The sequence below is a fragment of the Poecilia formosa genome, unplaced genomic scaffold, assembly GCF_000485575.1.
Source record: "Poecilia formosa unplaced genomic scaffold, Poecilia_formosa-5.1.2 Scaffold15, whole genome shotgun sequence".
NCBI lineage: Eukaryota > Metazoa > Chordata > Actinopteri > Cyprinodontiformes > Poeciliidae > Poecilia > Poecilia formosa.
Window position 1 is genome coordinate 882,831 of NW_006799954.1, and position 13,105 is coordinate 895,935.

General features: G+C 38.8%; 1 protein-coding gene across 20 annotated transcripts in view; it reads right to left on the bottom strand.

Annotated features, from left to right (window-relative positions):
* The window catches only part of dst (dystonin), a 114,053-nt gene that overhangs the window by 2,876 nt on the left and 98,072 nt on the right, over positions 1–13,105 (bottom strand). For 12 of the 20 annotated variants that reach the window (XM_016668399.1, XM_016668397.1, XM_016668398.1 and 9 more), the window contains 18 exons: positions 11,636–11,791; positions 11,169–11,375; positions 10,771–10,890; positions 9,638–9,807; positions 9,384–9,543; positions 8,327–8,521; positions 8,118–8,246; positions 7,134–7,277; positions 6,210–6,398; positions 5,948–6,077; positions 5,617–5,780; positions 5,363–5,525; positions 5,013–5,167; positions 4,858–4,932; positions 4,692–4,709; positions 3,735–3,851; positions 2,203–2,320; positions 1,395–1,508 (listed from right to left, as the gene is read on the bottom strand). In XM_016668399.1, coding sequence (XP_016523885.1) covers positions 1,395–1,508; positions 2,203–2,320; positions 3,735–3,851; positions 4,692–4,709; positions 4,858–4,932; positions 5,013–5,167; positions 5,363–5,525; positions 5,617–5,780; positions 5,948–6,077; positions 6,210–6,398; positions 7,134–7,277; positions 8,118–8,246; positions 8,327–8,521; positions 9,384–9,543; positions 9,638–9,807; positions 10,771–10,890; positions 11,169–11,375; positions 11,636–11,791 — 2,524 coding nt within the window. The remainder of the gene's footprint in view (positions 1–1,394; positions 1,509–2,202; positions 2,321–3,734; positions 3,852–4,691; positions 4,710–4,857; positions 4,933–5,012; positions 5,168–5,362; positions 5,526–5,616; positions 5,781–5,947; positions 6,078–6,209; positions 6,399–7,133; positions 7,278–8,117; positions 8,247–8,326; positions 8,522–9,383; positions 9,544–9,637; positions 9,808–10,770; positions 10,891–11,168; positions 11,376–11,635; positions 11,792–13,105) is intronic. The other 8 variants (XM_016668412.1, XM_016668409.1, XM_016668404.1 and 5 more) reach the window with 5 other exon arrangements.

Genomic DNA, 13,105 nt, shown 5'->3' on the forward strand with positions numbered 1-13,105 from the left:
ACCTCAATACATCACAACAGCAGATAAAAGGTAACATATTTTAGTAACTCGGTCATAAATATTAATACTGCACACTGCAGTCGTGACCTTTGATGACTAAAGCCTACAGGTGACGAAAACCCACTGAAAAACATGTCCATGTGACACAATCCTTGGTTTTGCAAGAGTTACTGCATCAATGCAGTGTGGCATGGAGGCCATCAGCCTGTGGTTTTGCTGGGGTGTGGACCTGATAAAACACAGCGAACCACCAACATCAGATGACAAGGATCTCCAATTTATTACAGAGTGTGAGAACATTGGAGTCTAAACCTCTCCACTCTTCCTGCAAACTCAGGGACCCTGATTTTCTAAATGAAATGCAACATGTAACTTTATCTGAAAAGAGGATTTTAGCACACAAGCCATTTGTTTTTCCTCATTTGCCTAAAAGAGGTTCTTCTTATATTGTCACTTGCAAAGAAGTGGCTTAACACAAGAAATGTGATCGATCCTGAATACGTTTGTGAAGGTCTGACTCCAGCTTCAAGTTACTTGTGAATCTAAATATAGTGACAATCTGCCCAACAAAATGCAAAGTCAGCAATCTCATGCATGGTCATAATAAAAAAACATTTTTGTAAAATTATCTAAATTAACATGACAAACCAAAAGGTCATATAACATAATGAACCTAAATAATATATAGGTTTTAATTTTTTGCACTGAGTTACCAAATAAGTTAAACTTTTCAACAATGTTGTAATTTACTGAGCTGTACCTGTGATTTGTATTATTACTATTATTTCTCAGCCAGCCTCAGCTACTGTTTCCAACAATAAAATCAAAGTTTTAAAACCTTTACAACAAAAATCTGTAAAGTTAAATAATTTACAAAACTAATGAAACATGAACTGCACAAAGAAATCAGTTTGGCCACAAAAACACACCTTCATGCAATTTAAAGCAAATGTCACATTGTTTTAAAATGTAATGGATTCTGCTTCAGTTTAAAGTATAAAAAGTTATAATCATGATGTCAGACAACTCTGTATATTTAGAGTCGTTAGTCAGATAAGCATAGTTTTATGATTCCCTCCTCGGCTGAAAAAGATAATTGGCATTGCATGCTGAGAGAACACACACACAAAAAAAAAAAAAAACACACGGAAAGACTTTGTTCTCTCAAGTCTTTAAATAATCCAAGTTCATGGACAAAGTAACAGCAGGTGATGTGAGTCACACAAACAAGTGCATGCATGAAAAATCCCAGCGGCAGCTGACTGGGGCTGTAGCCGTTTTCTGAGAATGCCGTTCATTTTGCAGTGAGCGCTCACATGTTGCTAGGCTACACAAAGTGGTACACACCAGGACCAACACAAGCACCACGCACTCGGATGTGCAGACACACATACCGCCAGTGGGTTCATGGAGCAAGGTGAGAAAGTGTGAGATTTGCCAACCTATAGGAGACTGAGTAATTGAAGAGTTTGATTCCGAGCGCAACATTTTGCTCCCGTGGTGATGGACTAGAAGAAACGGTACCATGTTTGGCAGCAGCGGGGGGTTAAGCAGGAGAGACACAGATTGATGTTATTAAAAAAGAAAAGCAGAAACATGAAGAGCACTAAAACTTTATCCGTCAATGGCGACAAAATGTACAAAAGATTTCACTATCAATCTAGAATTTTATAAATGTATATATATATATATTTTGATCATTTTCAATTTTACTCAGTTTTTAATTTTCAGTTTTTAGGGTTTTGCAAAGAACAAAAAAGAAAGCAAATTACCAGTGATAAGGTTATATAGACCGGTTTCTTAATTTAACGATCACCACATTTATTTCAGTCAGTGAATGCACCACAATGAATCATAAGAAAACGTACAGGTGTGCTCGAAACAACCCTTTAGATTAAGGATTTACATTCTCTGGGGAATAGAATGTGACCACTGTCTACAGCTACTAATGCTAAATTACATTAAGAATTAAAATTACAATTAAGAATTTCCTTTCCAAACAACTGAGTACTAAAAATAGAGAAAATAAAACATTTCATATCAACCTGAGTGTATCTGGTGTATCTTTCAAAACTGACTTAAAATCTGTGAAAATAATGTCTGATAACTGTTCTTTTATTACTCTGAAAGAAAGAATCATTGAATTTCACTCTTTTATTTCACTTCCACAATGTTTGTTTGGTGCTTCCTCTCTGAGCTCACCTCGACAGGGGTCGTTCTTCACAAGGAACTCATCCAGAGCCATCCAGCCTCCACCCACCCGCACCATTACGGTGCTGCGCAAAATTCGCACGAGACGCAGCTGCTGAGAGTCTCCAAACTGCGACGGGGCAAGGAAAGCACAGAGATGACGTGTGAGAAACACTGAACTAACTGCTCGCTCCTTGTTGCTACACACAAGAAGCTGCGTAACTTAAAGAAAAAAAAAAAAACAGACTGCTTGGAGGATTCACATGAATTCATTTGGCACGAATTTAATTATCAACCCTGTGTGCAGTCTGGTTTTCTTTTCACATAATTACAAAGATATGCAGACACAAAACATAAATGTTTACTTTCATTTGTCAAACACATAAATTATTCAAAAATTAATCGAAAAGGTTTTGTTCTTTTAATGTTTTTTGATTATGATTTCTTTATTTCACTTTTGTGCACAAGACGTCCTTTACACACATGGTCTGATAATAAGCCCGACTGAACAATGTCATCATGACTGACATTTGTGAAATTTTCACGACGATTTATCTATTTTTTTTTTTGTCCGAATCATTCAATCAAATTTTCATAAACCGAGAGTTCAGATCACGTTTCGGCTGCAGTATCAGTCAGGCTTTACATACAGACCTGTGAGAATTTGATTCAAGGCTCCTTTAGAGTTTGTGGAGCTGAGCAGTAAATGCAGCACTTACTCAAACTGCCACAGCTTCACAAGCACAAGTGAATGATGTATTTTTTTTTTCTTAGTCATTTCTGCACATGTTGGTTCTCACTGTAATAATCTCACATCGAATTCAGTCACGCGTGGCTATGTGTACTATATTACTTTTTATATTTGTATCATGTTCGAAATAAAAATAAAATTTCAAATTTCAAATTTCAAATAACTGCAGGTTGAGCCTGTTAAAGACTACAGCTGAAGGCACATCATTAGACCACCAGGGGGTACTAGTGTACAACAATTTGCCTTCACCTGATCACATCATACAAACATACAAACACAGCATTTTGTGGATTCAAATGCTTCAAGCTCTATGAAAATGGTGGCATGTCAGTTGAAGTTGCACAAAAACGTGCAGATCACAATCACAGTCGCATGCTTTCTGTCCATAAACAGCAGGCTGACGTAATGAACAAGGGAGCAAACATCCAACTCCTGCAACCATTGTTGCACTTTCTACAGCTACAGCTGCTCAGAATGCGCTGATGGCACTGACGCATATCAGATGCAGCTAGCTTTGCTAACACAGTGAGAACAAAATGAGGGAATGGTTCGAGTCGTTTCTGTCTAATTCACGTGTGACACGCAGACATGATCAAACACTGATGATTCTCGCCAAACTCCTTATCATTTCTTCCCAAAAATGAAAATAAATAAATAAATAAAAAACCTTCGTATAATCTTTTATGAGTATTGGAATGATTTAATGTGAACTGGTGATTCTAATGATCAGAAACATTACAGGTGATGAAGTAAAAAAGAGGCACAAAGAAACAACTGAAGAGTAACCATTTACCAGAATACAGCTTTCCAAAACCTCAACGTGTAGGTGGTGGGTAAGATTTTGATTTTCCCTGTTTGCTATTGTCTCATCGCCCATTAGGGAGTCATGTAAGCAGTGAACCAGACCAAACTGTCAAAAGAGTCATTTGAATTCATTGTTGAGTGAAACATCAATACAAACTGTTGCACAAACCACCTCTGACACCCTTGTCCCGTCTCACTAACCCTCATCCCAAATGGACTTCTCCAACACAGAGTGCCTTGCAAAATTATTTAACGTCAAGTGAACTGTTTCACATTTTGGCACATTGTAGTCAAATTTCTTTTCTCCATTTTATGGTCTTTTGTGATAAAACGAGATAAACCAAGAAAAAAAAAAAACTAACTGAATGAATACTTTCGCAAGGCACTGTAACATCCCAGAATTAGTTTTCCCCAAGAGAAAAGAGCAAAGAAACATCATTAAAGTTGCCCAACTTTAAAATTCTCTGATAATAAGAATTCGGCTGATGGATCAAACTGTGTCAGCCATTGTGGAGGTAAATCATTCCCATGATACTGAAGCATCAAAGCCAAGCAAACAGAAAGCATTATTAGATGCCCAGCTGATGAATTTATGCCCGTGAGCCACTGAATACATGGGCTGAAATGGTGCTGGCAAGCCACAACTTTATTTTCTGAAACTCAAAAGCAGATACATAAACATCTACAGGAACAGATGTTAAACTTGTTCATGTTGGGCTTTGTATGGCGCTTTAAAGATCTGGTTGGCTTCAGAAATAAAAAAAAAACCGTCAGATGTTATTGTAAATTTGACTTTCTACTTCTGAGTTCCAGTCCAATAACTGCAGCCAGAAATCTGGGCAAGAAGTGTTAACTGGACAGCAAACATAGTAAATGCAGAAAAAGCATAAAGGCCTGAGAGAAACCAAACAGACATGTGGACACAGAGGAGGAGTTTCAGATGTACCTGATTTCCAAGGTAGAACTGGTGATGGAAAAACAATAAGAAAATATTCAAACGTTAGCAAAAGATGTGATTTATTTTTGCATATTTCAACACTTACCTTCAAACTGATTTCCCACAAAACAAAACAAATCAGTTTCAGGTAGAATCTAGGTAAATAATGACTTACCCTGTATTTATTTGCTCCAATCTGCTCTACTTGGAATCTTTTTGGACATTTGCATTTTGCGACTTGACGGGTAACCTGGAAAACATGCACCGTATTACTGAACTGCTCCTTTGAATTAAACGACACTGAACTTCGGCCATGACGGTGTGCATCACCTCATCTTCAATTTTGTCCGCATCTGTCAACGGCTTGTAGGCATCTTTGTTCGGATGAAGAGCCGCCACAAACTCGTAGTAGTCAATGTAACCGTCACCGTCTCTGTCGAATATGTCTGCCACGGCGCTCATCTCCAGGCGGCTGGTCGGGAATTCTTTAGAGGAGCAATCACATTGTATCAGGACTTTGTTCATTTCCAAAATTCCATATTTATAATTAAATTACTTTCTCATTTAAAGCACAAATAAAAAAAGTCGAATGATGAATCCTGAATTAAATAAACAAATAAATAGATGGACAGATGGATGGGAGCACATTGAATTCTACTAGATTTGCAGTGGAGTCTTACTGGATGAGAGTATTCCCTCTATGAACTCCTGTCGGGTCACTTTGCCATCCTGGTCCTTGTCAATGCGGCGGAAGAAGTCCATGACTCGAGACTTTTTGTGATTCATCCAGCGCATGTAGCGTTTCCTCCACACATCAAAGTCAAAATTTGCAAATTCCTTTAACTAAACCAAAAAGGAAAGAAAAATGAAAGTAAGCACAGATTTCTAAAAAAACAAAAAAAGAATCACTGAATTAATAGAAGCGTCGATTGACCTCCTCCTGTCTGTCCAATGCATCGTTGAGTTTCCTTCTTCGGTCCAACGCCAGCAGCCACACATGCTGCCACTTCGTAACTAGCAGGTTAACTCGAGGGTTCTTGGTTTCAATTGGAGCTTGTGTCGTTGATGCATACATAGCTTGTGTGGGAGAGCGTTTTCCTGCAAGCGAAAGATAAAACTCTACATAAGAAGAAAGGGATTCACCGTGACATCATTTAAGGGGCTAAAAGGAGGAGGATTAGGATGTCACATCACTGTGCAATGACACAATGGTTGGCTAGCTGCCTCGGACCACGCTCTGGACAGGATATGAAAGGGATACGTACTTCCAGCTCGTCCTTTGTCTAGCACAGGGATGTGTGACTGGATTTGGGGCTCCAGAGCTGGCTTCCTTTTATGTGTTTTAGTGATTTTGTCAACATCTGGCTGCTTTCTGGTCATTTCCTCCATGAAGGTCTGCAAAGGAAGGGAACGGTTACTGTTTTCAAAACAACTACAAAACCAGAAATGCCTTCATCAAATAAATCAGAAATAAAGGAAAAGAGGTGTTTTTTTGTTTTTTTTTTGTTTTTAGCAGTTAAACTTTACCTGGTGTTCTGCTATGAGGCTTTTGATTTCTTCAATTTCCTGAGGCAATGTCTCTTTGTCCTTGTTGTTCAGGTTGGTCTCAGCCCACTGCAGCCAGGTCAGCAAATTCTCCAGCAGTTCCTGAGTGGCCAGCAGCTCGGTAAGCGCCACGGCCAGTCGCTGCTGGTGCTGCCTCACCCAGGCCTGCACCTGCACTCATGGAAAATGCATGCAGCACATACAAACACCTGAGATCTGCCCTTTGAAACACATTCAGTTACTTCCACAAAGGTAATTCAAAATGACTTTAGATCTTCAGACAATTTCTGGACATTTACAAGAAATGTTTGCTTTAGATATATCATAAAATAAACTAATTTGAGTCGAAACATGTCAGATTGTTTTTTTGTTTTTGTTTTTTTTTCTGTTGCTCAATTAAGTGTACAAATCTGGAAACATTCAAAATAATTCTAAATTTATTTGTTCAAGTGATATGTGTGAAACTCAGGGAAGTATATAACTTTGAGTCTGTCTGGTTGACAGGACATAATTAACTACATCTTTCTATATATAAATTGGATTTGTTTTTGTGGCTTGAGACGATGTTGGGTTTGAATCGGCATTATATACAAAAAAAATCAAATGAACTGAACTTGATTTCTGAAATGTCAGCTTGTCTTTAATTTATAACCCTTGATTCGATTGTAAATGACTTAACAGTACATACATCTTATTTTTTTTAAAGACATACAGGATCTCACTAATAATTGTTTAAAACATATACTACAACAGCTCCCTTCCTGACAAGGAGAATTCATTCTTCAATAAAGTGAATAAATAAATGCGAATTTGCATATTCTTGACAGAAGCTTAAGAAACTGGACAGGAAAGCGTGTCATCCAACCAATACATGTGGCAGGAATTTCATAACAGCTGCAAACTGACCTCTTCAAACCTGGCCTTAATGATGGTGTTCCAGTGCTTAATGGTTGTGATGGAGTCTGGATGGCATATGCTGAGAATAGCCTCCCCCATACCGGTCGCTTTGTTCAGAGCGACTCGTTTTTCTTCCAGCTTTTTAGTTAACTCCTTAAAACCAGAAAATAGAAAAAAAAAAACAAAAAAAAAACATTGTTTATATTTGTATTGGCTTATCTTCAGCAAACATAAAAATAAATCATTGCTAGTGCGTGTTTTCATGTAAGAGCAATGCAGAGCTATTTTAATAAGATGAAATCATAGGAAAATTAGAGCACTCAGTTTTTGGCATTAAGGATGACAAGGCTGACAGGTCGCAATTACAAAGTCTTGACTGTTTATTCAGGCAAAAGTCATCATAAAAAATGTTGGCAAGCTAGATTTGTTTCATAATATACGGGAAGGTGGCGTGATCATCAAATTGTACAGTATAAATAACAGCTAAGCCAGGGGTGGAATTCATCGTTTATTTTTTTAAAAACAGTTTTGCACGCGCTATTTTGTTTACTGCTACTCTGGATACAAAAAAATCCACATTGCAATAAATAAAGTAGACATAAAAATACCCATTGTCCTCTTGTCAGTTGGTGCAGTAAAATGATTAGACATATAGAATATTTCAACCAATGAAAAACCGGGTTGTTTAGACCCTGATCTCATGAGGTTTTTCCTCAATCAATAAGCAATTCTGCAGACTGTGATACTGTGGAATGATGGATCCCTTCAGCTGATTCATTCAAGGGTAAGACACACTGATTAAAGTTAGAAATGTTGAGTAAAGAAGAAACATTTGTTAGTTTTGCAAAATTATACTATTTAAAGAAGGACTATTGTGCAAAGCACAGTTGAAGGAGTGAAAGGACATACAATCTCTGGTTTGCCTGCATTTAAGCTGGTTTAAAAAAACCCTTCTAAAGTGTTAGAAAATACATAAATATTAGCACTGCTTGCCTTGTGTTGTTCAATCAGCGTTCGCAGAGCTTCCTCATCATCTGGGAGGTTACCATGAAAACGTAGACTCTGCTCGGCCTCAGCCAGCCACTCCAGCAGGATATGAACAGTAGAGTGAAATTCCTCGGCCTGCAGCCAGACGACAAACATCAATAAGGCTCAGAGAGCTCGTTTACCTTCCGCGCAACGAAACGGCGGCTGTGCTTCACCTGGCACAAGGCCTGCTCCAGCCGAGTCTGCTTTGATACAGACAGGTTGCACACAGTATCCCAGCGAGTGCTAAGCTCCTGCATCTGAACTTTGACCCAGGAGGAGTCATCATGACTGTTTTCGACCAGCTCTCTCGCAGAACGCTTGAGAGCCTGAACGCTCACTGTCCGCTTTCCCAGCTCCTTTTGGAAAACCTACAGTCACAAGAGCACAGAGGAAACAATTAGACGACGTTGTCACGGTGTAAAGCACTTCAAACCTTTTGCACTAATTCAAACAAATGTAAACAGAAATATTTTTTTTTTTGGTAAACTGGGCAAAACCGACAAAAAGTGAAATGTCACGGTGTTCTGCAAAAGTGTTAGTTTGCTTTTAACATTTCCACTTTTTGTTAGAATATGTGACAACACAGTAGGATGTGTGCTCGTCATGTGCGGCATATCTTTATATTCATCCCTCCCAAGTCAAAACTTTATAGAGCCACCTGTCCCTGAAATTATAGCTGCAAGTCTTTTTTGGGACATGCATCTATAATCTTTGCACATCTACAAACTTCTTGTCAGTTCTGTGCAAGATAACTCATCCTAAGTCAGCCTGAATGGAAAGCATCTGAGAATTTTCAAGTGTTGCTTCAGACTTTGAAATGGAGTTTGACTGGATGATTTTAAGACGTAAATATTTTTTGCTCTCAACTCATTTGTATTTCTGGCCGTGTGCTGAATCTTACAATATATTTACAAGCCACTCTACGTGATATTATAGTGCACGAAACAAGCCTAACATACAAACAATACCACAAAGCTATATTTGCTGTATGATAGTGCCATCTGTGAAGTTGTTTAAACACAGCTATCTTCACAGCCCAACCCTTGTGTGGTTTATTCACCAGGAATGATTAGGAAAAAAGCCATTAAAAGGATGAAAGAGAAGGGCGGTGGTGCAAAAGTGAAAACCCTTACATGTTTTCAAAGTTAGCTTTTGTAACTGCGTCTCATATCCATGATCAACAAAGCTGTGACACATGTTGTCACACTTTTGTTGGAGTGAGGTTCCTACCTTGTGGTTGTCTATCAGATTGAGAACCAGGTCAATGTCTCCGTGTACTGGCTGGTCCTCAGCCAGCTGAGGTTCCACTTTATACAGCCAGTCGATGAGTGCTTGGAGGGCATCCGTAAACTGACCCGAGAACAGCAAGGCCTCCTCCAGCTTGTTTTGTCTGCAGGTGAACACAAATAAATAAGCAAAGTGCCCTGACTACATTTTGTAGACAAGCGAGGAAAATAGAGAAAGAAAAAAAAAAGTCTTCTGACCTTTCCACTGACTTTCCACAAACAGTGTCCCACTTATCTCTCAGTTCGCTCAACATGTCGTCCAATTTCTGCTTATCATCTTTAAGAGCGGTTTTGTCTTTCAGGGCCCGTCCGGTTCGAGCAGTGGTGTCGTACACAGAGTGTTTGCTACCCAGAGCTTTCTGGAACTCCTGCATTTGACAAAACACAATCAGTTTTAGCGGTGTGCTAAAAGTCTGCACATCTACATGAAAAGCCAGACAAAGATTATTTTCTAACTACTGCTGGAATGTCAATAGGGCTCTAGTCTGTGTGTGTGTGTGTGCGTGTGTGTGCGTGTGCGTGTGTGTGTGTGTGTGTGTTGTGATGGAGATGCAAAGCTATGTGTGGCAAACACAAAAGGGGGTCAAATCTCAGCTACTGCTCCAGAGAGATTAAATGTATCCAATCCCAAATAGATTTGGTCCAACCTCGGATTATGATAGGATTAGCTCAATCTCCCTACATAACAGTGCAAACATGGCAAGAACAAACAATAAAATAAACAGTTTTAGAAATATTATGTTCTACTGATGCTGTATTTTGTGTAAATAGACCTAATTGGTGTCCTGGACATGATACTATAAACATGGAGCCTGACAGGTGAAGAGATGAACCGATCAACCTTGTTCTGACCAGTGCCAATTCCTGGTTTTCTTCGGTGTTCGATCTGCCAATATCAGTATCAATCAATTCAGACGTTTCAGGACCAGCTAAACTTGGTGTCAAAATTTCATACAAGAAAAAGCATGTATGTAACTTAATAACTCAATAATGAGCTGCAGGTTCTTGGACGGAGAAAGTAGCTTTGTGTCCAACAAGGAAGTCTAATAATTACTGGCATATTCACATCAAAGCATTACAGACGATGCTCCCTAACATTCATTTGAATCTTTACTGAAAGTGCTTCAAAGGACATTCTGTTCATTCACCCACAGACATAAACGGCTTTAAATATAGACGAAAAGAAAAAGATTTAATGTGATGATCACTAAATCACAGCCAGTCAAGGTCGCGTCTGACATGCAGACGTTTATGTTTCATGAGTGAAGGCTTGAGTGTGCATGTACCATATAAGGATATAACATTAAGGGGACTACAAAATGATTTGTCACCTTATGCTGTGTCAGCTGCATCTTGATTTTGTCAGGATCATTGGCAATTTCCACTTCAGAGTCCAGGGCCTTCTCGGATTCATCCAACCACTCCGTGAGTTTGTTGAAGGTTTCGTGGAACTAGAGAAACATTGGAAACAGTGTAAATAAGTTAAGAGAAATGCACGATTGAACTTGATTTATTGCAAAGCCCTGCTTTATGTTCACATGATCCAGCACTTTGGCTCTAAGGAAAGAAGTTCTACACACTAATAAAAACAAAGCTACAGCATGCCGACAGAATTTTAAACAGGCCTGAAATACAGTTTCCAAGGAGCTTTCCAATGATAATAAAACAAGCCTGATAGTAGTGAAGCAAGCCAGTGCCAGACTCGGCATAAAAATGCATAAAGCATTACCTGCTTCGCCCTCTTCCTGGCGTCATCCAGCAGGCGACCTCGCTCCACAGACCTCTGCACCAGCTTCTCCCAGCGGCCTTGCACGCTGAGCAGGAGGTTCTTGATCAGCACCACGTCCTGTTTCTGGCTGAAGTACTTCAGATGCGTGCCCGCCTTGTCCAGCTCGATGATGTGCTCTCTGTGTGAGTTCACCTCGGTCACAAACATCTGCACAATCACAGAAAACATGCAGAGGAAAGACGTTCAGGTTTGGTGTATTAATGAAAAGAGTTTAAGCGCAGATTTTTTTATTTTTTTTTAGAAAAAAAATAGCCCTTTTTAAGAAAAAAAAAGCTAGATAAAAAATGTGCCTGGCTTCAATTGGTTTTATTCCAGGAATACATTCACTAATGATGCACAATCTAAAATGTATTTATTTTCATCAGGATTAGCTTTCCCACCAGAGGCTCTGTCTCTCCACACATTACCTTATGCTCATCAATTTGAAACATGATGGTCTCCAGGATGAGGGAAGCAGGAGAAACCATGTTCAGCGTCTGTTCGGCCTGGGTTAGCCAAACAATGAAGTCCTGAAGAGAGTTGTGGAAATCTGTGGCCAGTGTTAAAGCTTCTTCAAGTTTTGCCTGCGGAGACAAACCACCAGAAAGTGTTAATTTCTCTAAATCCATATACACACTGACCTAACCATAACCCACAGTTCACTATTCAGTGCTGCAGATTTCCCTGTTGACAGATCTGGACGGGTAAATGGCAAAACTGAAAGGCAATGATGAGTTTATAATTGAGGAAGAGAAACATCCATGAGGCTGAATCATATCCGCTCGCCCCAGCAGAGAGGGCTTGGACTCAAACGACATTACAACGCTGATGACATTTCTGATTAATAAACTCTAGTTAAGGGAAATCAGCGGTTTGCTAAATATAAAACTAGCCTTATAAAGTCAGAGCATACTGTAAAACTCGCAAAAAGTATATATTTTATGCTTTAAATTTATTTGCATTCTGTGTTCAAAACGACAACTATGTGAAGCTCGAAGATTTAGCAGGCTCTAAATTCATAGGAACGGCACCAAAGTCAACAGGAACAAAAAACAGCAAATACCTCATTTTTGGAGAATAGTGTGTGAAGCAATGAAAACATGCAGAGCCTTACAAATATCCCATAGACCTTTTCGCATTTTATCAAATTACAGCCACAAACTTCATTGTATTCTACTGGGATCATATGCAACAGACCATCAAAGAGCAGTAAGTCATTGTTGCGTGGGATGATTGAGTTACATTGCTTTAAAAATGTTTTTATAATTAAATAAAGGGCATTAGGGGTAGGCCATGAAGACCTTTTCTTAGACTATTTTGTGATATCTGTTGCAATAAAGATAAAAATGACAATACAAAGTAGTAAAACATTAGTGATGATGTGTTTGGAAAAACATTTATGCCGACCTACATTGAGAAATACACAAAGTCACCTTCCTGCAGTAAGTTGAGCATCTGTTTATCCATCTCTTAAGTCTATTGCAGCTCCTGTTTTGTGCTATACTTAATTCCATTAATTTTTTCATCAACTTGACCTGAAGAGAGGCATTCCCACAGCATGATGCCGCCAACCACGACAAATTGCAATTAGCAAGTAGGGGAAAAAATTTGCTTTGTCTAGACCTCAATGAGATGTTCCCAGCTTCATCCCATGCCTGTCTGGTGTGCTTCTTGGGTTTCCACGATGCTTTCTTACAGAAATTAATATTGAAATTAATATTGAAATTAAATTACAAAAAGGTGCAGCAGTTTATTCAAAGGTTAGATGAGTCCTGAATAAAATGAGCTGCATACAAAACATTCACATAAAGAGAGCAACGTATTGTTTGTCTACCTATGTTGCAATTAGCACTATGTTGAAAAAAAAAAAAAAATCCTGTCAAAAACAAAAGGTTTGT